Source organism: Homalodisca vitripennis, chromosome 1 (assembly GCF_021130785.1).
Source record: "Homalodisca vitripennis isolate AUS2020 chromosome 1, UT_GWSS_2.1, whole genome shotgun sequence".
Classification (NCBI taxonomy): Eukaryota; Metazoa; Arthropoda; class Insecta; order Hemiptera; family Cicadellidae; genus Homalodisca; species Homalodisca vitripennis.
This window is the reverse complement of record NC_060207.1, coordinates 139,682,196-139,707,843: the sequence shown is the minus strand read 5'-3', so window position 1 is coordinate 139,707,843 and position 25,648 is coordinate 139,682,196. Positions and strand designations below refer to the sequence as shown.

The window sequence follows — 25,648 nt, the reverse complement described above, 5'->3', positions numbered from 1 at the left end:
ATGGCCAAGACCTTCCGGACATTGTCGGGGTCACGCGCACGGGACAGGTTTTGTGTAAAGATCGGTGGTATGTATAGGTTAGTGATTATTGGCTATTGTGGAAATATTGTAAGCTGAATATGTAATATTAAAATTGTAATGTTAGGAATAAACAGAGATGGAAAAGAGATTTACATTACTATTAGTTTTACCCAATACAAACAGGTTTGAAAACGGAAATATCAAACTACACTTAACGAAGGAAACTTGACAACCAGCAGATGAAAGAACACCTTTATTGACACCCAAAGTTCACGTAACGAATGTTGCTCAACCAATGTCCTTTGATAGTTTGTTTATATTAGTTTTTCTCTTCTATTTTTAAAACACCTGATTTCGCGTTGCTGATTGTTGGTCAGCTGTTTTCATGTTATATTATGCTGATTGTCTTTTCTTAAGAGCATTTGTGAAATATGTTTTTGTTTCTTTTTTATTTGTGTGTGGTGTAACTAACAACTATGATAGTAACATTTTTTTTAGGTTATAATAATTTGTTCAGTATTTTTAATAAAGAACCTTAAAACAGGTTTGTTATTACATAAAAAATTCCACTACATTGTTGTAGTTGTAACTTGCAAACGCATGGATTTAACCTGTTTTTTACGTTTTGGTGCTGTAACTCAGTTATTTTGTTATTCAATCTTTTTAAAACAGAAAAATTTTTTGAATTGGTAGATAGACAAGTTACGCTAAAAAAGTTATCCCTGGTTGAATTTGTTTTCAAAGTAGCTGTTTCAAAAGCTAACTACAATTTTGAAAATTTTGAACGGCCGCCTATTTTTTTTTGAAATGCAATATGGAGATTATTTGTTTTATTTTTTTCACTGAAAAGGTACCATAACACCTAGCGTTAACATAAACTGTTAAAGTTACATTTAAAAACATTAAAACCTCAATATTTTAAAAACTTTTATTTTGTTGTTGTGAGGCCTTTCAATAGCGATGGCTATTCATTCTTCAGATTCAACACATCACCAAAAATCGTGATGTGATAGCTCCTCGCTATCTGAAAGGCCTCACAATAACAAATAAAAGTTTTATAATGTTGGTTTTTATGTTTTTAATTGTAAACTTAACAGTGACCTAATATAAGCTCCATCTGACAGCATAACTGTTAAGTTTGAATTCTGTATCTTAAGTGGTTTTTGAGTAGTAAATTTTTTTCCCAAACAAACACATTTTACAGGCAGATAGACGCTAAACGAAGCGTAAATAGTGGTAACCTGTTATATATGCATTATTTGTTAGTCTTTGGGCCTGCTGAACAAATGGTAGAGGCAAAAGCTTTGTTTCGAGATGGTTTGCTGGACACCCCTGTATATCTCCCTAGTTCCTTTGGTCGGAGTACTTTTAATTTCTATTCATAAATGTAATAAATACCAAAATAATATGGTTTTTTCAATATTCTACGACTACAACTGATGACTACTTTTTGTTATTTCATCTTAATGTCCTATGAATTCACCGTCGAGTTCCGTTATTTGATGAGTTAAGATAGGGTCAGTGTGCATTTTTCATTACTCGATGGTAGGTGTGAGCTAGTTTGGAATTTATTTCATTTACACCAACCTAACCAAACCCGAAAGTTATTTTCTTTGTTTTCCCTGCTTTAGGTATCGCTGATAAATTATCTATTGCAACTGCCTGAATAAAACGAGATTTGTAAATAACCGCAATAAATAGATGAAAAAAACCTTTAAAGAAAATCCCTTGAAGGAAAAATGTCTATCAATGGGAAAAGTTATATGCTCCACACATGGTCTATTATTAAAGTCAATACATTTGCGAGATCAAAATAAAACTTGGTCGAAAAATGGGGGGGTGGGGGGGGGGGGGGGTGGGGGGGGGGGGGGGTGGGGGGGGGGGGGGGTGGGGGGGGGGGGGGGTGGGGGGGGGGGGGGGTGGGGGGGGGGGAGTAATCTAATGGCATCTATGCCCAATAGTAGCTGAGGAAATGAATCAGAAGTATGGTATGTAAGCAATGTAAAAAGACAAATACACTTCTTTGATTGTTACATTTTTAATGTTAATTAAATTAATTAATTAGTAACAAAAATAATGTTATATATTAAAGACATAATTTGTACATTATTTAGTTTGTCTTTGTATTTATTTAGAATCAAATATTATAACTTGTAATTTTCTTGTTTTCAGGAAATCTATGAGGCGTATATGTGTTTCCTGCACCGCTGCGAAGAGTATTTCTTATGTCAATACTTACCTCCTGAAGGTATCAACAGTGTTGGGGAACACATTATCCTGGAAGCTGCCATGTACCTGGACCGTATCACAGATCCTGATGACAGAAGGATACGTTCATTGATATTTGACTGTCTACTGAAGCGGGAGACGTGCATCAGTGGCTGTGACTCCATGAACGAGATTGATCTGCTGGAGTTAGGGAGTTACACCGAGCTGCAGGGAGGTAACATCGTGTTGCCATCAGGCTATAGTAGCATTCTGGCTCCTGTGTCACAGCCTATCCCCTCGGAGAACCTGTTAACAGAACACCCTGTGACATGTGTGCGGTGGCGATCTGGGACCACAGCGACAAGTCCCAACCATGACTCTGGGATTAGTGACCAGGGGAATGATTCTGACGACTCGGATCGGACAGTAACTGAGGAACCTCCGGTTGTGCGTGAAAGCTCCTGTGATTCTAGTGAAAGTGACGTCTCCAGTGTTAGGCGGAATTCCTCATTAAAAAAGAACAGAGATTTGACTAAGCCTTGTGTGGAAGTTACCTGTGAAAATGGCACTAAATTTTGTGGTGAATCTGTGATATGTACTGTACCTCTAGGTGTGCTTAAGGAAAAGGCTGACACATTATTTTCTCCCCCTTTGCCCCAATATAAAACGGAAGCGATAGACAGGTTACTATTTGGGACAGTTAATAAAATATTTTTAATGTATGAGCGGCCTTTTCTTAACCCAGACATTTCAGAAGTGATGTTGCTATGGAATAATGGTGATCAGAAAAACACAGGTAGGAATCAATTTAATTAACACATTTGTATAAAATAATTCACATAGTTTAATTATAATCAATATAGGAGCTGTGCATTAGAACCCAGAAGATCAGAAGTAGTTTGATAGGGATGATTTAATAGACATGGACCTATCTCCCCACTCATACTAAAAAATAATATCACTGCATTATAAAATTTAGTTAGTTTTTTATATGTAGCTATTATTTTTTAACAGCTATTGTGAGAAGGGTTGATTTAATGGGAATGTTGAATTTAGCTCCAGTTAAAAAAAAAAAATCAGATGTAATTTATAATCACAAAAATAGGTTTATACATACAAAAAAGAATTTAGTGCAGAGAAAAAAAATTGTTTTATGAGAGTGGTACCCGTAACATGTTTACACTGTTTTGGAGAATAACAAAATGACAGTAGACCTCTGAGGACAAAAATTAATTGTCAACCCTTTCCTAGCCCAGCTTCTTAAATGTAGGACATTTGTAAAACAGTTAACTAAAACTTCCTATATTTAAACAGTTCATTTTTGTGAGCACTGTGATCAGAATAAAGCACCCTGCAAAGGTGTACACGTGTACTCCATGAGTAGTTAATTTATATGAACTGGTATAGTTAGTAATCATGCTCATTGAAAATAAATTGTACAGGCTACTAGTAATGATTTATAACAACTCCTTTTCAATGTATTTATTCTAGAAACAGTATAATGGTGTAATTCTATAGTGGCAGCACTATCCTATAATAGACATGCAAGTGTTTCTTTTTATAAACTTTTCTTGTTTTTAGAGATATTAAAAAACATGTGTTTCAAACCTAAATCATACTGCTATTTTCCAATATGGTGATTAACTTAGTTTTTCCTCAAGGGACACCCTATCTCTTGGTATTATTTTTTGATAGAAACAGTTATTTTTAACTTTTATTCATGGAACTTTTTTGATATTTTTTCTAATAACTGAGATATGAAACCTTAAGGTTATGAAAGTGTTAAGGTTCTAATGGAAAAATCCTTTTAAAATAGGCATGCAATTGAACATTCCAAACTATAAAACTAACACCTTAAATGTGAGTATTTTTATAGTTTATAAATGTCTAAACTGGAAAGGATATTTATTCACATTAAGAGCTATCATGTGTTCAAAGTGTATAATAGAAACTGAGACTCTGCTTAATTAAAGCTTTTAATTTACTTAAGCCAATACAGCTACTATATGTTTGTGTTAAAAATATATACATTTTTGAATGCACATGCACAAAAATCTTAAAAGTAAGGGGAAAAGTCCCAAATTTAATTTACTAGTTTTATTGTTTATAATATTTTAATGGATGCCTATTCAAAAAGTTGTTTTCTTAGTGTTAAAACTTCATAAATAATTTCAATACTCTAAGCTCTCATTTCTCAATTATCAAGGAAAATATCAAACATGTGCCAAGAATAGACAAGTTCTCAACATAATTATTCTACTGAAAATAATAATAAAATACAGGGTGTTTCATAACAAAACCAAAAGAAAGCCATTTGAAAATGGTGACAGTTTTGAAGTTTTAAATTCATATTTTGAAGTGTCTCCAAAAACATGGTAAGGTTCCTCATTAAACGATTTCTATTAGATTTATGGTTTCTAAGATCACAATGGTGGCATGTTTAAAATACACCTTCTAGAGAGTCGAACGTGAATGATTTGAAGATTTTAAACTCTTTTAGTGCCAATATATGATTTAACAGATGTTTAGCATTTTTCAACATAAATGTTTTTGCTTAAATCAGGTAACATTCATGAATAATTATTCAACTTTTGCAAAAAAAACCTTATTCCTCTTTGTCTTGTCTCTGTCTAATCTTTCATTAGAATTCTTTATTGTTCCCTTAAGATTCTAGCTTGAGCTTGTAGAGAAAAATTAAGAGACAAGCTGAATTTCTACCATTAGTTAGGACTTCATTTGGGGCATATTTTCTCAAAAGTCCCCACCCCTTCTCCTTGTACTTCTTCTACTCCTCCTTTTTGTAAACATGCATTTAGCATGCTTTCATAACAATGGTTCTTAACTCCATAACTATATGCTCTATCATTAGATTTTATGTATTTGTTCCTTAATATTTGTTCTACAATAAAGTTATATAATAGTTCAGTAGTAATTTGACGAAATATTGAATATTTTTACCATTATATTTGCTAATTTGGTAGTTTTCAGACAACACTTTTGTTTATTATTCTTTGGTTACTACAAATAAAATATTTAAATCGTTTATTTAGTTTTATAAACATATATAGTAGAGTCTCTGTTATCCAACCTTTGGTATTCCGATCTTCTAGGGCAATATGTCATGTAACATGATTTTACGCAACATGTCAATACAATACAATACAATACAAATTCACTTTATTCATAATTTGTACATAACATGTAACAAACATAAAATGGCGTCAGTTTACAATATACCATACATTACAATAATTATGGTATCATAAGATAATACAAGGTGCATAATGCCTACTCAATCTACAAAATTTATATTCTAGGCCCATGACAAATTGGTCATTATAACAGTTATCATTATATACAAGATTATTTTGTGTATTTTACATTTCAGTCCTTAAGGCTATTAACTAAAAACAAATAACTCATCAAATGAATAAAGTGATCTACTGATCAAATACTGCTTTAGCTTATTTTTAAAGTTTTGAAAATTGTCAATTGCTAAGATATCTTTAGGTAAATTATTGTAAAATCTAATGCCTGCAACTATTGGTTTTTTCCTTGTGAACTGTAAATTAATCTGTGGAGCTGCCAATTGATTACGGTGTCTAGTTAAATAGTTATGGAAGGTGCCTAATCTAGGTAAGCTGTAATTAGCTTTCCTTACTTCTAATGTCGTGTCCATAATGTAAAGCCCATAAATAGTTAAAATACCTAAATCCGAAAATATTTGTTTCACTGACTCCTGTCTCTGTAAATTTAACATAACCCTCATAGCCTTTTTTTGTAACAGCAAAATACTTTGCAAATTAGCATTACTGGTTGCTCCGTACAAAGCAACACCAAAAGAAATATGCAAGTGAATATGTGAGTAATAAACCATTTTTAAAGTTTCCAGATTACAATATTTTGAAACTGATTTCAATGCGTAAAGACCAGAAGATATTTTCCTTTGAATTACCTGTATGTGACCATTCCAAGTTAAGCATTCATCCACTGTCAAACCTAAAAAATTTAATTTGATCTACTCTTTCTATTTGTGTGTTTTGAACCTCAATTTTTGGCTGTGGACTGAGTTTATTTTTGTGTGTACAAAATAAAATATATTTAGTTTTTATCTGCATTAAGTGACAAATTTTTTTCACAAAAATAATTATATATCGATGTCATATTTTGGTTTGTTATATTTTCTATTTCGTTTAGAGATTTATGAGATATAACTAGGTTACAGTCATCTGCATACAAACACATTTTACTATTTAAATTTAATACAGTATTCGGTAAACCTTTAATATAGCACAGAAATAATAGGGGGCCAAGTATAGAGCCTTGAGGGACTCCATATTTAATTATTTTCATTTTTGATTTAACAGAGGTTAGTTGCCCATTCTGAATATGAGGAAGTTCAACGTATTGTTTTCTCTCTTTAATATAGGAAATAAACCAGTTCAACGGCACACCCACAATCCCTAAATGCTCTAATGTTCTAATAAGAGTGTTATGGCAGACTCTGTCGAATGCTTTGCTGAGGTCCATAAATATACCAAAAGCACGATTACCCGAGTCCACAGAATCCAGAACTGACTCCACAAACTCAATTCCAGCAGTGATGACAGATCTACACGACCTAAACCCATGCTGGTCCTCCTCAAATAACTCATTAGTTTCTAAGAATTCCACTAACCTAATATGCATTACACGCTCAAATATTTTGGAGAAGGTTGGCAGTATTGACAATGGACGATAATTAGTAGGATCAGTTGTACTACCTTTCTTAAAAACTGTTTTTATTTTAGAAATTTTCAGTTTTTTTGGAAATATTCCACTCACAAAAGAAGAGTTAATAACATGCATCAATGGTTTAATCAATAGATATTTTGCATTTTTTATAATAGGCACGCGAGACAGCCCCTTTTGTAACACCTGACTGGACGCAGCAGATTCCTGTGCGAGGCGGCCCCTTACTTTTACCCGACTGTACACATTATATTTGCATGCCAGATGACAAGTTGGTAACCTCACTTTCTCTTTGTTTTGGCGTGCTGCAGTCCTTGGTGCTTGTGTAGCTCTTTATCTAAGAGGTCGTCTTGTGCATTTCCTAGTTTTGTTTCTGCTGTTTTGTTAGACTTTTAGTTGTATTTTATTTTGTTGTGTCTAAAAGTTGTGGTGATGGCTTCAAAATGTAAAAAGGTGGTTGTGTCAATGGAAGAAAATCTTTTTGAAGCAAATTTTGAATTTATTAATAGTGACCATGTGAGCGGATTGTGGCAATTTGTTGAATAATCTATTTTTCATGCAAAATCTGCAATAATTTGTTTTTGTAAGTCTAGCAGGTAGTAAAAGTAGAGCATAATGTTTTCTTGTTTTATAATATGTATGTTAGATCTAAATTTATATTTATGAAAATTTTCTGTTATTTCAAAATTTACACACACACACACTCTCGTAGGAGTGTCATTATTTTTAACTCTTTGAAAACAGGAAAACTAGATTTACAATTGTCCAGTCCTTTTACGATTCGTATATTATATTTTTGCCATCTAAAAACTTATTACATATAATTACTATTTCTCCATAAAGTAACACCATATACAATTTGGGTGAAAAAGGCAGAGTACTGATGGAGAGATTTCATACGGGCCCTGGCCTGGCGATGCGCAGTGGTCTACTTGTCATATGGAGGAGTGGGGGTAACGCTTCCTCAGTCTGTATCGCGGAGCTGTGTAGTGCGGACCTCGCGCTTGCTTGTTCAACACTCTTCTTGCCTCTGTGATACTTGCACTGTTTTGCCGCCATTACTGCTTGTAGGATTTCCGTGTGATATTTCTGAAATGGCGGGTGTAAACTTCATGAAAAAAGTTGGAAGTGGTAAAGTATATAATAGCCAAGCTCGAGAAATCGTAGCAAACGTTTATGAATACATGAAACATGAGAAAGAAAGTGGCGCCGCAATAAACATAAACAATGTTCTCGTCCATGTAAAAGCTGCAACTGGCGTGCCATTGACAACTATAAAAAAATAGTTTCTGAGAGGAAAAAAGTAATTCAAGACAATGCAGAATTCAGCACTCCGAAAAAGAATTGAAATCGTACAAAACCTAAAACCGATCTAGACAATTTCGATATAGGTGTTATTAGGAGGACTATAAATGAATTTCACTGAATTCATGGCGAAAGACCAACAATAAAATCTCTGCTATCTGTTCTGAAAAGTTCAATTAATTTTAAAGGTAGTTCTTTCTCTCTTCGATGCATTTTAAAGAAAATGAATTTTAGATGGAAGAAGACTACTAATGACAGAAAAGTATTGGTAGAAACAATTAACATCCGAGAGAAAAGAGTAATTTTTTCAAAAAAATTACTCAGTACCGATCTGAGACCAGACCCATTATTTATATGGATGAAACATATATCCATACGACTCATGCAACCCCTAAAGCCTGGACTGACGACAGCAATGAGGGATGTAAAGTAACAGTTAGCAAAGGAAAAAGATTAATTATAGTATACGCTGGAAACGAGAAAGGGTTTATAAAAAACGCGTTGCTAACGTTTGAATCAGGCAAAAAAACCGGCGATTACCATAACGATATGAACTTTGCAAATTACGAGAAATGGTTGAAAAGTAAATTAATTCCCAATCTCCCTGAACATTCTGTTATTGTGATTGACAATGCCCCATACCACAATGTCGAAATTAACCGAGCGCCAACATCTAATTCCAGAAAAGGTGACATGATTAAATTGCTATCAGACAGAAATATAAATTTCCAAACAAGTAGCCTAAAACCGGAGCTGTACATTTTGATTAATTTACACAAACCTAAATTTAAAATGTTCAAAATTGATGCAATTTTGGCTGAACACGGTCATTCAACTCTGCGTTTGCCTCCCTACCATCCCGAACTTAATCCTATAGAAATGATATGGAGTGTCATGAAACAGAGGGTGGCTAAATGTAATGTGTCTTTTTCAATGGAAATAATAAAGCAGCTTGTGGAAACGACATTTGAGGAAATAACTACTGAAGAATGGTTATCTCGTGTAAACCACGTCAAAAAAGTAAAGGAAGACTACATTAGGTTAGAGTCTCAAATTGACGAAATGACAGAACATATCGTCATTAATTTGCAAGATGATAGTGACAGTGACAGTAGCATGAGTGAGAGTGGCAGTGATGACGATAACGGTGACTTTAATATAAGTGGGATCGAAGCTCTACCACCGTAACCAGTTTACAGCATTCAGTAAGTAAACAAAATTATTGTTCTTAAATCCTAAGTTTCAATTGTATACATTAACGTTTAAATTCAGATAGAAATATTTTAATTGTTACTATTGGAAGTATGTTAACTATACTGCCAATGTTAAATTTGTCTAACATGTGTTTTAAATAATCGTACGCAGCACGCAGATCCAGCTCACTGACAATAGTGACAGTGGCAAGCTTTGTGGCGCGGCGGCAGTCAGCCCCTCCCCTCTTATGACGGTTTCTCCCACTCTGTACCACACCACTCCCTTGTCGTGCTTCTCAGGGCCCGTATGGAATCTCTCGATGTATACCCATTAATCAACATATCACTAATAACACTCAGTTTGTTTTCTTGGTAAAAAAGTTATTCTAAATAGCTTTTTACAAACATATTTATATGTACATCCCATTTCAAACTACTGTCTAAGTATAGGCCAATTAGTTTAATAGACTCTGCCTCAATTAATTTACTTACTGAAAAAAGTTGAGTCTATCTTTTTTTATTGATATTGAAATTATTTGTTTTAAACCAGCTCTCTGCAATATTCATTGATACATTTTGATATATGTATTTGCAATTTTCCATTCCAAACTAAAGTAGTATTGTCTGCATATAATACTGATTTGCATCGTATATTACTTGGAAAATCATTTATTGCAACTAAGAATAGGAAAGGTCCCAAGATGTGAGGAAACACCAGATTTAATTAATTGAAAATCAGATCCATTGTTATTCTGATATACCATTTGTTTCCTATTATACAAGTAAGATGTCTTTAAGCCAAGTTCTTGACCCTCAAACCATAACAATGCCATTTATTCAGTAATATGTCATGAGAGATACAATCAAATGCTTTGGATAATGTGAAACCTTAATCTACCTTTACTTTGAAGATAACTATGACCTCATAGGCCCTGAAGCAAGTAATCTATGTCATTACAAAGCAATTGATTTGGCTCTAATTGTGAAGATTGTATTTTTTATAAATTAAACCATTATAAATTAATATGTCTTTCCCATATTCCTGTAATTATGTGACAAGTGTTTTGGCTAGAGTTATTTTAACACTTTTAGGTGATGTGTTATAGTATTAGTATTTTTAAGAACCTTACAAATTTTACATTTTATTAAAATTTTGGAATTCTTGTCATAAAATATGCTATCATAAAAATTGTTAAACCTAATCTAAAATCCATTAAATCTGATACAGAGACCCAAAAAGAGAATTAGCCAGTTTATTTTTTATGTAGCACTTTAATGTTTTCTGTGTAGAGGATTTGTCGGATAGCTGGTATCGTAAGATCTACTCGTTCTCAAAGATGTCCGAGACACTGCTCTTGGGCTGGTTATCAGGACGGGAAGCGGAGTACATGGAGACTCTAACACAGGATCAGGTAGCTGACACCTGCACACAAATCCTGCGCAAGTTCCTCAACGATCCATTTGTGCCCAAGCCCAAAATGTGTATCTGGTAAGGATTACTTGTTGAACCATATTTTATATTTAAAACAGATTTGGCAATAACTTTATTTATACTTTTATAGAATTTATGTTTTCTTCTCACCATTACCATGTTTTCTTCCATATTCACCATAGGTAAATCTTTTTTACTTTTATTGTTTAAAACCAAGGAGTCAACTAACTACTCAACTCTGTATTTTTTTAACAAACGTTGAAGACTGGTTGTTCTGTATGTTCACCTTTCTGTAACAGAAGTTTACAAATATTAACACACTTATTGCACAAACTAAGATTTTTCCTTCTTTCCCTTTATTTGATTTAAACTGATTGCAACATTCTTTTACATCAACTATTCATAGAACTCGTCAACTTTGACAATTTAAAAATGTTGTTTGGCATCACAGACAACCAACAGAATAGTCTCACAATAGATGATTTGTGAGAAATTCAATTGATTTACTCTTTACTTTAATAAATATTCCATTAAATAAAATTGTTATCTACAACTTTTGTTAATAAAAATTATTATAGTTGATCAGTACCCGTAAAAATATTATACATAATAAACAGACAGTGAATTAAGTTAATGATTTAATCTCCCATACTTCAATTGATATTGAAATAAAAGTAATGGATAAAAATGTAGGATTTTGCATGAGTTTAAATCATTATATCAGTACTATTATGGTCATATTAGTGCCAAACTGGGATTTACACTACCTGAGTGTTTTAAGTAATTTTAAGTTTCTATGTATGCTTCATATTCCCTTAACCACAAGTGAAGGAAGCTATTTATTTATTTTGTTGTCAAGAACGTTTTTTATTTATTTAATATGTAACTGTAGTTAACCTTGAAAACTGCATCAGGCACTCACAGAGGTTTCTTCTAGGTTTGCAAATATTAAATATCATAGTCTCAGGAACGTTTTTGAATACTAGCGCTGGACAATGCGTACATTACTGATGTGCTTTATTCGTAATAAAATGCGGCGCCTAGAAGCAGAGCGATGTAAGTGACTAAAACTCAATTCAGTGTAATTGAGCTCGGAAGTTAGGCTTCATTTGAAAATTCTAGTTGATATTATTTTAGTATGATTAATAAAAACATATTCTACAGGTATTAATACTATTTAATAACAAATATCTTTAATTAGTAATGTTTTTTAAACTATAGTAATTGTTTTGCTAGACCATGCATGTTCTTACACCCCCAAGCTTCGTAATTAACCACCACTTTGCTTACACCAATTTGCTTCCAATGATTTGTTACATATTGTTTGTAGTAAGCATAGAAATAATAAAGTTACTACAAATGTAAAAATTTGTATTTTAATAGAAAAGCTGTAGCTAACATAATTTTGACAAATAGTTAAAATAGAAGCCTTAAGCGCAAAAAAAGTATTTTTATCATATTCTCTTGGATTCTCACCCAAAGTAATGTTCCAAGTCTAATTTTTGAACATTGTTCTCATCCTTGATTGTAGTATTTCATGGTGTGGATGGACTTTTATTCCTTTCTTTTTTCTTATAGAAGTTCTTGAAGACCTTTGTAGTTCTTAGACTCCATTTTAACTGGTGAATTGTCAAGAGGCTTCAAGCTAAAAAACATGGATGGACGTCCAACCTTAGTCTTCCTCTTATCGTAAGATTGGAATTTTTCAATCTCGTCCACAGAACACTTGTATTACATAGTCATTGGATTGCTTTTTGTAAACCTGAGCCACTGGAAATTGGCTTCAGCCTGCTACCGAGTCTTTGAAGATTGTCATTCATTTCTTGCACAAAGAGAATGCAAGTCCTCTTTACTCATTTATACAACTTGAAATTTCCAGTGAGCAGAGAGTACAGCTGTTACTCAGTGATCAGGCATAAAGACACAATGGAGTGTTTTCCTACATTTCTACATTTTCTTATGGGTAACACATATTTACATTAATAGGATCTAGTTTCTTGTGAACCTCTTCCAGCTTCTGTCATCCTACATCATTATAGTGGCGTCTCTTTTGCGAGGTTGTGTACTGCCATGTTATATGTCCAAAGCTGCCTTGCGTAATGAACTTTGTTTCAGGTTAACATTGGAGTAGACAGTTTCTTTAGTAGATCAAAGACTCAGGGCTTTTGGCTATGGAGTTGTGGGTTGTATAGTCTTTTGAAATGATTCTATGTATCTTTTTACGTTGTGTACAACTTCAGGCATTTTACTTGCTTGCCTGTTTATGTTGTATATACCTTCCATAATTTTGTATTATTTTTTATTTCTTCCTTTTCCAGTTTTTTCCATTACTTATCGATTTCTTTGTCCTTTCACTTTCATTATTTTCTTGACTACCTGACAGTGTCTTTGTCTTGTCCTGTGTCGTAATTTATATCATCATAATCATAATCTGTATCATCAACACTCTCTGAAATAAAACATTTTAGTTAGTTATAGCAATAAAAGTAAAGTATTTATTTAATACTAATAATTATATTGATAATTAGTAAAAAACAGGCTGAAAGTTACCTTAGGTTTATAAGTGATGCTAACAAGTTGTTTTTATTGTAGAAAATAATTACCTGAATCATCTTACATTAAAAAATCACTGATGATTTCTTGATTCATTTTGTAAATTATAGTTTTTAAAAAGATTTTCCCAAAAACTCACTGAAAAACAGGCACCAACAAATTGCTCTAATGCTACTCGCTAGAGATTTTGCCAGACTACTTGGAGGTATAATAGGGGTGTAAGTGATTTGTATCCCTCTTCCACCAAACAGATGAGTAGAGTATTGAAGTAGTGTTTAGAAAACCCGTCAGATAGCAGCACCTATCAGTGAACCCACCTATACTGCTTTGCCAGTAAATAAAGTGACTTTCCCTCTATCAGTTGTGTACACTAACTCCATTTTTTAATTTTTGGCACTTACACCTCTATACTTCCAGGGGCCTCAAATGTCCTTATGGTGAACCACTGCTGGTGACCAGTTTTCTCATGAGGTCCATTCAAGCTAACTCAGAGCATGGATGCATGTTTACTGCAGTAAATACCTTGCACACTTGGTCCACCTATTAAACGAGGAAAAAACCAAGTACTTTAAAAAATTGTTCTCTTTGTGTTTGATTCTTCAATATCTTTTGCAATAGTAAAACTAATTTGATTTCCTTAATCAGGTTGAAAGTTAAAGAATCCACAGGTCAATGATTACAGATCCTTGCAGTTGAATAGATCTTGTACGTGTCAGTGGTGCTGGCATATCCTTATATTTGCATTGTAAAACAAGATCATATCCATTATTTGTAAGTAAGAATCTTCTGTTTAGAACTACAGAATCATAAAATTGATAAAAGCAAAACGACATCCTTATTTTATTTGATTTTGAACAATACCAGAGTGCAGTTAGTCCTAAAGGCAAATTATGAGCTTTCATCAGGCCAATCGTTAATTTTTAGGAAGGAACACAATTTTCTTTCCACAGAATTTCTACATAATTATGTGATGGAGATTGGAACTGTCTGTCATGTTTTTAGTATGACATTGTTTGCATACCAGGATCCTATGCTCTCTTTAGTATATGGTCTGCAATTCAAAATCTCCTTCTAACTTTGAAAGAGCTTTATGTGTCACTTTACAACCCTGGTGATACTCAACTTCATCATTGGATACACTGTAAAAACTTACCTTTCTCTTTGGAAGATTCCACCATTACTAAGGCACACTTTTCGAAAGACTGCTCTTAGATTTCAAAGTACCACTGCCTTCTGTAAGTAAAAAAATTTAATATCGTTATTTTCTGGTTATCATTGATAAGTATTTTTGAGTTACTTTTGCACTCTCTTGCACAGAATGTTTGTCAACAACAATCATAGTTATTTTAAAATAGCTTTTGGTTGATTTTTGGATAACAGCTTACATGCATTCAGAGAGGAGAGCATCTTTCATGTCCCATGAAGAAAAAAATTCTTGAATTTACTTAGAACCTCAAGTAGAACTACTGCATACAACTCTGCTGGCAATAGACAAGTAGAGAGATATAATAGTATTTTGTGGAAGACAATCTTATTGTCCTTGAAAATTCTTAATCTTGGAATTTGTCTTACAAGACGCTCCCAACTTGGTCCGCTCATTACCATGTACATCGATGAATTAATCCTCCACATGAACATATCTTATTGGATCCTTTTTGTTCTGGAAGTGGACAGTGTGCTTCGTCATGATTTCTCTCTCTCTCTCTCTCTCTCTCTCTCTCTCTCTCTCTCTCTCCTCTCTCTCTCTCCCCCTCTCTCTCTCCCCCTCTCCTCTCCCTCCCTCTCTCTCCCTCCCTCTCTCTCCCTCTCTCCCCCTCCCTCTCTCCCTCTCCCTCTCTCTCTCCCTCTCTCTCTATCTCCCTCCCTCCCTCCCTCCCTGCGGCCGGCAAGAGAAGACTCTATGACCAGGATTTGTTAACTGACTTCTCCCTCTATGACCAGGATTTGTTAACTGACTTCTCCCTCTATTAATCAAAACTGATCTGAATATATTATTACCTACAACTGCAGAGAAAACTCACTATCATTACTTCCAGGATATATACTGTAATACAGGAAAAAAATCACACCAATAACATGATTCTACTAAGTGCAGTCAGTGATTTTTAAAGTACAGATATTTGTAAATAGTCAAATTACATTATAGTAAGATAAAAAAAATTAAATTTTAGTATGGATTTAGTTAGTGCTTCTTATTGATTATTTATTTATTTGAAGTGAATGTTTGTATACAGTACACATTGGCACAGTGAGAAGTTCACTCGAGGTTCATACACGGCCATCGCAGTTGGTGCCAGCCAGACTGATATAGAGAGCATAGCACAACCCTTGTATGCCAGTCCTCTTCATAAAAAGGTATTAAAACAAATACATCTATTTTCATTCAACCACATATATTTTAATTTACTGTTGGCAATGTTCTAAAGAGCGGTTCTCAACCCAGGGTACATAAAAAAAGTGTAATGTCAGACACTATGTTCCTAACGTAGGCCTATGTAGAAGTCCTGGTGCAGGCACAGGCCTCAGGGTCATAAGAACAGGAGTGTGCCCTCTATCCTGCCATCTCGCTCATCCACGGCAAGGTCAGGTCATTGCCCTCCCCACCACCAGTCACTGTCACCACTGCACTGATTTATCTACTTTACTCAAACATGCCTGTTGGTAGCTGTCACTTGAGCTTCGCTGATAACGCAATTTCTCCTGTGTGGACGGTGTGTGCGCCAAAACTGCTGGTATTTTGCCGGTCTTCCATTGTACATATTAAGTGTGTTCTTTACCTACTAAACTCAACAGTAAATGTTAGTGTTTTCATGTTACTAATAGTGTTTGTTTCAGCGAGATATACAATACACAAATATTGTGGATTAATTATGGATTAAGTGTTGAAAACTGGATCAGTTAAAAACAAACACCATTCAGCAAGTGAGGTACATAATAAACTCAGCCCATCGTACGATTTTACATATTACCGCAACGCTTGTATATTAATAACAATAGGAATTTGAAGATAATTTTTTGCTGTATTATGCAATGACTAAACAAACTACAGGAGAAGATATATTCAATGTAGTTTATGATTTCTTTTGTGAAAAATATATAGATTTAGCCAAATTATGTGACATATGAACAGATGGAGGGAAATCCATGTCTGGCTGGTACGCCTTCATGGGGGCAAGAAATTGTTTCCCATGCAGCATGGAGCCATAGCTGTATCCACAGGTAGAACCTATCATCCATAAAGCAAAACTCATTAAAATAAGTACTTAATATAAAGCTATTAAAGTTAACAGTGAAGCTACAAACTCCAGATTATTTAAAATTCTCTATGACAATATGGATAGTACTCACTCCATACTGCTTTTACATGTGGAAGTCAGGTGACTATCTCATGAAAAGGTCCTTGTATAATTATTTGAGCTGAGACATGAATTACAAGTACTTTTTTGAAGAACAATGTTTTTATCTGGCTTCAAAGTTTTATGACAGTGACTGGCTTGTAAATCTTACTTACTTGGCTGACATTTTTTCACAAATAAATGAATTCAACTTGGGACTAAAGAACAGCTCAATTAAGGTATTTAAAGTTACAAATAAAATTGAATCCATGTTGAAAAAATTGATTTCTGGAAATATTGAAAAATATGAGATTGAGGTTTTTGAAACAATGCATACAAAATTAATTGCCATAAAACATTCAACATAAAAGGTGCCAATAAGTTAAAAGAACTAAAAAGTCTGAGTCAGTGAATATCATAAAAATAGTTTTAAATTAAACATGAATAAATTCATGTAACTCAACAGCAAGAACGTACATACTTAATTAATTTTAACAGCCAAATTTATTTTGGTATTGTAACGACCCTTATTTGTCCCCGTCCTTAATCCTCACCCTTTCTAATAGAAACCCTGTTTACCAAAGTGCAGTTTTCCTTATTGCCCTTGACCTTTTTATTTTCCGCCTTCCACTATTACCGACGTCCTGTTGTTCCTTATCTTATCTTAGCGTCTCTCCTCCCACGGCCCTACGTCTAGCCCTACACCCTTCGTTTTCTTTCCGCCAATAAATCCTTATTCCCGCTACACCTAAAACATCTCCTCTACTCCCCTCCTATCCGTAAACAACCAGCGTCGTCCTAATTACCCCTGCGTCGTGCCCTAGTTCCACGTACCTCTTTTACCCTGACCTTTGCCCGCACCCTAGCGGTTATCAGGTTTTCCGCTTACCATTATACGTTTCCTATCCTCGTGTCCTGCTAATCCGCTTTGGGCGTCGCCTTCAGGTAGTCGGCGTCGTCCTATACATACTTCCTCTTATAATTCCTGTGTCCTTCGATTTCCGACGTTACAATAAGCCCTGTCCTATTTTCCCACGATCGGTCCGGCCCCTCCGTCACTTGACCCTACCCTGCGCCGCCGATGAAACTTCCCGTTACCTTATCGCCTTCCGCTTCTTTCCCCATAAACCTGACCCTCTCCTAAACACTCCTACATGCCCACCTAATTCCTACCTCCCATACGTCCTGCAGCGCCGCTTTATACAAGTCGGCACTTTTTTCCCTATGCCGACGGACCCCTAACGACTCCATCCCTGCAATAAAGAATACGGTCGGGTATTCAGAAACGGCAGCGTCGCTATTTCAAACAGGTTGGAACAAGCAGACCATATAACCCTACGGAGAGATGTTGCCGGCACCGCAGCTGGCAGCAGACTGACAATATTAGGGGTTCTGCGCATGCGCCAACCTGGCTGCTATATAAGGGAGCCGATCACCAGCACAGCTCTCATTCGTTCCAGGGAGACCACCGCAGGAAGATCTCCGAGACCCGACCACGCTTCGCCACTATTAGGTAAGATAAGCGCCTCTTCTTCTTTCCCCGCTAGAGCAATCCAAGCGGAACCTTTTCGCCTTGCGCTAGAGAAATCCCAGCGCCACTTCGTCTTTCCCCGCTAGAGCGATCCAAGCGGAACCTTTCGTCCTGCGCTAGAGAAATCCGAGCGCCTCTTCTATCCCTCGCCCGCTAGAGCAATCCAAGCGGAACCTTTCGCCTTGCGCTAGAGAAATCCCAGCGCCTCTTCGTCTTTCCCCGCTAGAGAAATCCAAGCGGAACCTTTCGTCCTGCGCTAGAGAAATCCGAGCGCCTCTATCCCCTCGCCCGCTAGAGCAATCCAAGCGGAACCATTCGCCCTGCGCTAGAGTAATCCCAGCGCCTCTTTCTCTGTCCCCGCTAGAGACATCCGAGCGGAACCTTAGTTCCTTTGTTAGACCCTTTCCCAACGCTTTTATTTCCAAGTTACTATTGTCCTCACTCCTACTCATACCCTACTCGGAGCCTGGGCTGTGATGATACCGAGCGTTCGTATTGAGTCTACTTAGGTTGACTCTGCTCTAAATCTGAGCCTTGGGTTTCCCGAATTTAACTACCTTCTCCCGACCCCTGGAATACTTTACCCCATTCCACGACTGAGTCTTTCTGGGTCAGTTACAGTTACGTTACGTTTGCGAAAATTGACGTTACAGTATTAATACTGTACATTATCAGGAACGTGGTACCCTCTATTGCTCTTTTCAGTGTGGTATCAAACCAACACCATAACCGAAGAAGAAGATATGAATCATAGTCCCCATCACCATATGAGTTGTCTAGTAAACTTGAAGGCAAAAGCAGAATATGTGTCAATGGTTGATTTAATTGTAGATAGTGATAGTGTAAATAGCTGTAGCCTTAATGATGTATATTTATTAACAAAATATTCAAGGGCCGTTTTTTTTTTTTTTCAATCTCCGATCTCACACCATTACTGCCACACACGTGGCAGGTCCAAGGTGTGCACAATAGTCGATCATGCATCTTCCCCGCTACAACATTTGTCACTGCCAAGTTCAAGAAGCTATATTGCGCTGAGCTGTAACATAAACTTGGCCACCTCTCTTGACTTTCCTGCAAAATGTGAATTGAGGAGGGTAATTCGTTACCTGCTAGCAGAAAGGAATAGTGCAGCAGAAATCCATCAGAATGTACCGTGTTTATGGAGAAAACATTATAAGTGATGGTTTTGTGTATGAATTGCTTCAAAAGTTTGGCTATTATGGCGTGAGAGTGGAGGTTATAAAAAAGAACTGCCCTCATAATAAACTTAACAATTTTATTGAGGTGTTTCTGTTGCATTTAATATTGCATATCTATAAAAGCATTGAAATTAATTTTAACTATATTTCCGTGATATATTGAATTTTTATACTTAATTGTTTTTACAGAAATAATTAAAAAAGAAAACTTGTAAGAATGGGTTAAATTTTTACAATGATTTTTGATACTTTAATTAATACAAGGGAAATGGAAAAAGGGAGAGAACTTTGTGTTTACATCCACAAAATACACATTGTTAATCAATTCAAAATCCTTAAAAACATAACTTTTGAAGTAATGTTATAGAATTTATATTTTTTTTGAAAATGAATATGTAATTCAACAAATTTCTTACAGTAGATTATATTGTATAGATGTATTGTGACTGAAATTGTTATTGTAAACAAAAATGCATTACAGCCTGCGGTGGTGTTTGCGGGCGAACACACGCACAGCAGCTTCTACTCGACAGTCCATGGAGCATACCTGACTGGTCGAACTGCTGCCACCCTATTACTGGCCCCTGACACGGAGCCACACGAGATGGTGATAGAGTGCGACCAGACCAATGACCTCAGCTCGTGGATACAGGGCATCTCGCTAGAGTAACTCTCTCCTGGCCCTCTGTAGTTGCCTCTATTTCAGTTGAATACCATACCACTTTCCTTTAGCTGTAGGGTTTGATATGTAAGAAGGTATATAAGCTTCATCAGAAGGAAGATTATTGTAAATTCAAACATCTAAAGTTTATAAACAGAAATGCAAAAGTTTTCAATCAATCTAGGTTTTTAGAGGCCAAGTATTTAAGAGATTTTATGTGATAAAGTTGGCGTGCTGTCCCTAGTTGCAACAGTATGGTATGCTTAAGCTATCTATGCAACACCATTGAGCTTCATTCAGCATGATAATTTTACCTGGATTTTTCCAATATATATGCAAGTCTCTTAAGTTTTTGGCCATAGGGTTATGAAATATTAAACTTTACTAATAATCAATATGCCTTAAATGGTAAGATATAAATATGTTATATCGTAAGATATTTCAATGATGATGACATCTGAATTTTCTGTCAAGCGATACCCAGTGATTAAAATAACAGTTGCATAAAATAATAATTAGTTATAAAAAAACTGACCTGTCCAGCTCCATTGATTAGTTAGAGTGCAAATTAATGAGTGTAGCACTTGTAATTGGAACAAATTGAGTGTAACAAAAATTATGATCATCACAAGCTTGGTTCATCACATATATTCTTTAGTCCCCATCCTTATATCCTAGAATTCATCACAAATACAGCAAACCAGAAAATTTAACCCTTTCCCTGAAAGAAAACGAACTAGTATCTATACCTATAGTTTATGTGTAACAGTATAAATTTAAAATACACTAAAATAATACAAAATGTCTTACCTTACAGTTGTTGTTATATTAAATTTAGTTCCACTTCACCTTCCTCTTAGTGCAGTGTCTAAAATCTGACGCTGTCACAGGCTTGATTCAGTGAACTCAATTGTGGACCTGATGAAACATTAAGAATAATTAGAATACCTCTGCCTAGATTACACTATATTTTGTAGTCTAGATGTCTAATGTCAAAACGATGTAAAGAGTTCAGTTTAAGCTTCTTTGTTGCTGACATTTTTGGATCTCTTCAACATAGAGAACAACAGATGAACATTATTCCAGATGTCAAGTCTGCGACAGGATCAGACTTCAGACACTGCAATAAAAGGAAGGTGAACTGGACTAAATTTAATATTCACCATAATACTTAGTTGGGGCCAGAATTTCATTAACAGTTTCAACAGTACCCAATTCAGTACCATGTTTAATCTGGACCTATTTACAAAGCGCTACAAGTTTACTGGGTTCAGAATCACTTTGTATGAAATGTGGAAGTAACAATGTTTATTAGTATTATATTTTAAGCTTAGTAGAGCACGTTTAGGATGACAGTTTTTATATATTGGCAAGAGTATAAAAGGATATATCTGTCAATATCAAATATTTCAGTACTGAATGTTAATCAAATTTTTACAGTTCACTTTAATTTTGCTTAAAGGAAATTCCTTTCCAAGTACTATCCATGATCTCAGAGATGTATTGTTAAATTTATACTTTATATGTTGAAGGTTTGAAACTTGTACTTGGATATAATATTCAGATATTTTGTAAAAATTTACAATTTTTGTTTCTTTATAAATATTTTTAAACTGTTTCTGTCAAAACTGCTAAAAACTGCAACTATTCCTAAAAATTAGTTTAAATATTAATACTAATTAGAAACAAAGTAAATCATATTACTCATGTTTATGTTTCCAAGACTGATCTATACAATGAAACAAAGTATTACATACCTAATATTCTGGCCTCAGTTTTCTTTTTGTCTTTGGAATATTGCAGCTTTGGGACTGTTTGACCAATGTTTAATTAAATTTACAAGATTTTTGCCAAAACTAAATCATGTAAATTAAAAAAGTAAATTATTTTTAACACTAAGAATATGCACATACAACATACATACAACAGAGCATGTAATCCCTCATAATCATTCATAATGTATTATGAATTTGAACTGTTACATGTTTTTTAATAAATAATATCCACGATAAGACTGTGGATATTCAATTGTAATATAACCATTTTAAATTGTTATTTGGGTTTTAAAATTGTTTTTAGGACAGATTGTGACTAACACAGGCTTTAGAAGTCTTGTAAATTGATTTGACATTGGTATAAACAGTCCTGGAGCTACAGTAATCTAATAGATAAAAAGGCATATTTGGTATGTAGCATGTTTTTTGTTGAATCACCTATACTGAATTGCCTTAAAACAAAAGAAACTCTTCCTTCTGAGAATGGATTCATTCCCCACAGGCCTCAATTTTGAGCATGTTTTGTCTACCCTTAGCCTGTTTTCAATCCACTGATAGTTTTTTACTGTATATCATTCTAGTCACCTTAACTTATTAGATATTATTGTCATTTTGTTATTGTTATTCATACAACATCTTTTATTTTTTTTAGTTTGAGAACTACAATGACATATTGTATAGCAAATTTTATATGTTTTAAATGTTTAATCTTAAGTATTAATTTAGAGCTTATAGGCTTGTAAAATTGTATCATTAAAAATACTACAACAGTATTTGATTGTCCTATTTGTTCTACCCCACCTTTAAATCGAAGTGCCAGCTAGAATAACAATATGTAAATATTTTCATGTGAAATAGATTTTTGTCCTAGAAGTATATGGATTGTTTTAGCCTCATCATAATTAATTTTACTTATTTCAATGAATTGTGCCAAAATATGCCGAAAACTCTTTATCTTTAGGTACTAGATATCATATTTAGCAAATAATAAGTTTTTTAATGTCTAGATTGGAAAATCTAGGTCTCGATGATTTTAATATAATTTTTATATTAATTAAAATTTAAATTTTACACAGATGTGGTATGCTGTTTTTCAAAATGTAAACCAACCTAAACTCCAACATGTTACATGTTTTTAAAATAGTTCGTAATGTCCTCTTTTTTTGTTCCATTAGCCATCTTACAGAGGTGGAATCAGGCCTTTTTACGCCACGAATTCCATTAAAGTCTGAGTTGGCAGTCCCAATAAATGAAGTCACCATTAAATAAAGGATATTATACTTTTATATTCATCCATGGCACATTTATAGTGATATTTGCTGTATCTATAAATTTTAAAACAAAAAGTACAACAATTAGTAATCACTCAGATTGCCACGTCTCGAATAACAATGACAATGAAATAGACAAATGAACAAAAATCATCATATTTTTATCTGTTTAATCTGAATGAAAAATGTATATGGCATCATTACAAACCATTTGACTGTATTTGTAGTTTAAATAGACAAATGGGTGTTTGTAAGTAAGTGAGTATTATGGTTTTTAAGCTGTGAAGAAGCTACATTCAAGATATTTTAGAACATTTTTATGGTATTAGCCACAGAGCAAAGAAAGAAATAGACAAGCGGCAAGTGAAGTCATGTCAGAGCGGTTTCACCAATGAGGAGCCGAGAGTCATCCATTATTGAGCACCTCACTGTCACTAATTTTACTACTGAGAGTTATTAAATTATATTAATATTATGTACATTTAAACAGTGCTAGTTCATTTAAAACATACTGATAGTACATTTTGGTGTACTTTGAGTATTTTATGCTAACAATTCAGTAATAATTTGATGATTTATAATACAGTTTGATGTAATTTGTTTCTTGGATAATTGAGAGAATACAAGTTTATTTAAATATGTTAAAAAAACATGAGATTTATCTTCTTGTTTAGTATACAATAAATCAATATTTAATTCAGCATCATAGATTTCTGATACAGTATTTGCATTGACACAGTATTGAATTTTTCATCATAACTTATCTGAACAACGCAAGTATGTCTTTTACAATACAGATTATAGAGATACCAAGACACCCAGTCTCAGTTCAGTTCCTTTGGGTCATATATTTGGTTTGATTCATTTATGTTACTTCGCCTGGCGTGGTGCTGTAAATCATGGTATTCTCAGTAGTTGATGATATTTTAGTATACGTGAAAACTAACAAAAGTTATTAGATAACCAAGTTACTGAGTAACCTTAATACCAGAAAGTCGTTATAAGAACGCCAAATAATTTAGCCCACCTGTTGCTGAAATAACAGGGTGTTACTGGTAACACTTTATCCTGGTAATAGGTTACCACTGAATAACGATGTTACCTACACTAATATATTATTATACCGCCCATTTCTACTGGGAGCGCGCCAGCTCGGCAGTCTCTAGCCTGGAGCCGCTCCGGTTAGTTTTTCTCTCTGCTACTGTATTGTATATGGATACAAGTCAGTTGCTAGTCTGGGGTCATTTCCCCTAGTCAGCACATCGTATCAGTCAGTCCAGTAATGGGACAGATATTATATTCTTCTTAAATATAGTACGTAAAATTTAGTTTTGCTTATAGACAAATTAAATAGTCCTATTTTAATTATTGGTTCAAGAAAATCTTTAGTTTTATTTATTTTTAGGAGAGCCACACTCTATTCCTCTTTAGTCAGACTCCACTGAGAGACATAGTGTTTCCTGTAGTATGTAAGTGCATTCCCGTTTAGCGTAGGCTCCAGTTATAGAGCCTTAGTGCCCAACTTCGATTTGTTATAATGCTCTAGCTTACAGGAAGGGCCCTGAATGGTTGTGGTGACCGACCCCAACTCTTATTTTTTATTCGGTTGGTGTTACAGGAAGGACTTTGACGAGTTGTGGTGGACCCGCTCGATTCTAAAATTGTTTTCACTTGCCCCAGGAATTTTGGTAATAAACTAAACACTACTTCTGTACGTTTCGGTCTAGCCCCGTGTTGGGCCCCACCGATAGTTTTTGGTGTAATCCATACTATAGTTTTCCGTCTAGTCCTAAGGAGGGCCCTGCAACAGGTGATAGACTATTTTAGTGGGATATCTAGGTTAAAATTAGATAGATAGGGAGCATTTATTTTTTTTGTCAAACAGCCAGTATTTTAGAATTTTAGTAAGGAACTATTCCTTTGGTTAGGCTCCACCGAATTTGGATTTATTTGTTTTCCTGAGGCTATGATGAGAAGGCACTGATAGCTGTGTAGTCATTTGATCTGTACGTTCTAAGCCTCCGATTAAAGGTGATTAACTCGTGAATCCTGGAACTATCCCAGCACAGTAGAACTGAATTATCCATGGCAACTCTAAAAACTTGTAGGGAGTTCGACTCCTCCGCCCCGGATTTTCTCACATCAATGCCGTATTTTAAACAGGCTTTGCATTGCCTACCGCAACAACCAGCAATACTACAGCAAATATTTGCGATAGTTCTTACGAGTAAAAATTGCTTATCTTATTCACATTATGTGACAGTAGTTACACAAATTCTCTGGCAACTTTATTTACCAGTCTAAACGCAGTTTAATATTGTCGCCAATCTGCAGACAATCAGCCTGCTAAATCTACGACGCAGTCAGCGGCATTGGACTGAACGATAGCTGGTAGAAATCCCATCAGTTCTCCCGATCAACTATTAATAT

General features: G+C 34.7%; 1 protein-coding gene across 1 annotated transcript; it reads left to right on the top strand.

The window, feature by feature from the left end:
* Positions 1-21,941, top strand: LOC124353460 (peroxisomal N(1)-acetyl-spermine/spermidine oxidase). The gene is made up of 5 exons (XM_046803304.1): positions 1-54; positions 2,194-3,025; positions 10,749-10,947; positions 15,678-15,798; positions 19,993-21,941. Exons 1-5 carry the CDS (start codon positions 1-3, stop codon positions 20,179-20,181), a joined length of 1,395 nt encoding a protein of 464 aa, XP_046659260.1. The 3' UTR covers positions 20,182-21,941.
* Positions 21,942-25,648: the final 3,707 nt, after the last annotated feature.

What these genes read in the sequence shown, in the direction of transcription:
- LOC124353460 (XM_046803304.1), top strand. Translation starts at nt 1, where the DNA reads ATGGCCAAGACCTTCCGGACATTGTCGGGGTCACGCGCACGGGACAGG. An exon ending in TGGTGATCAGAAAAACACAG is followed by an intron (nt 3,026 to 10,748) that starts GTAGGAATCAAT and finishes TTTTCTGTGTAG; the next exon opens with AGGATTTGTCGGATAGCTGG. An exon ending in CCAGTCCTCTTCATAAAAAG is followed by an intron (nt 15,799 to 19,992) that starts GTATTAAAACAA and finishes AATGCATTACAG; the next exon opens with CCTGCGGTGGTGTTTGCGGG.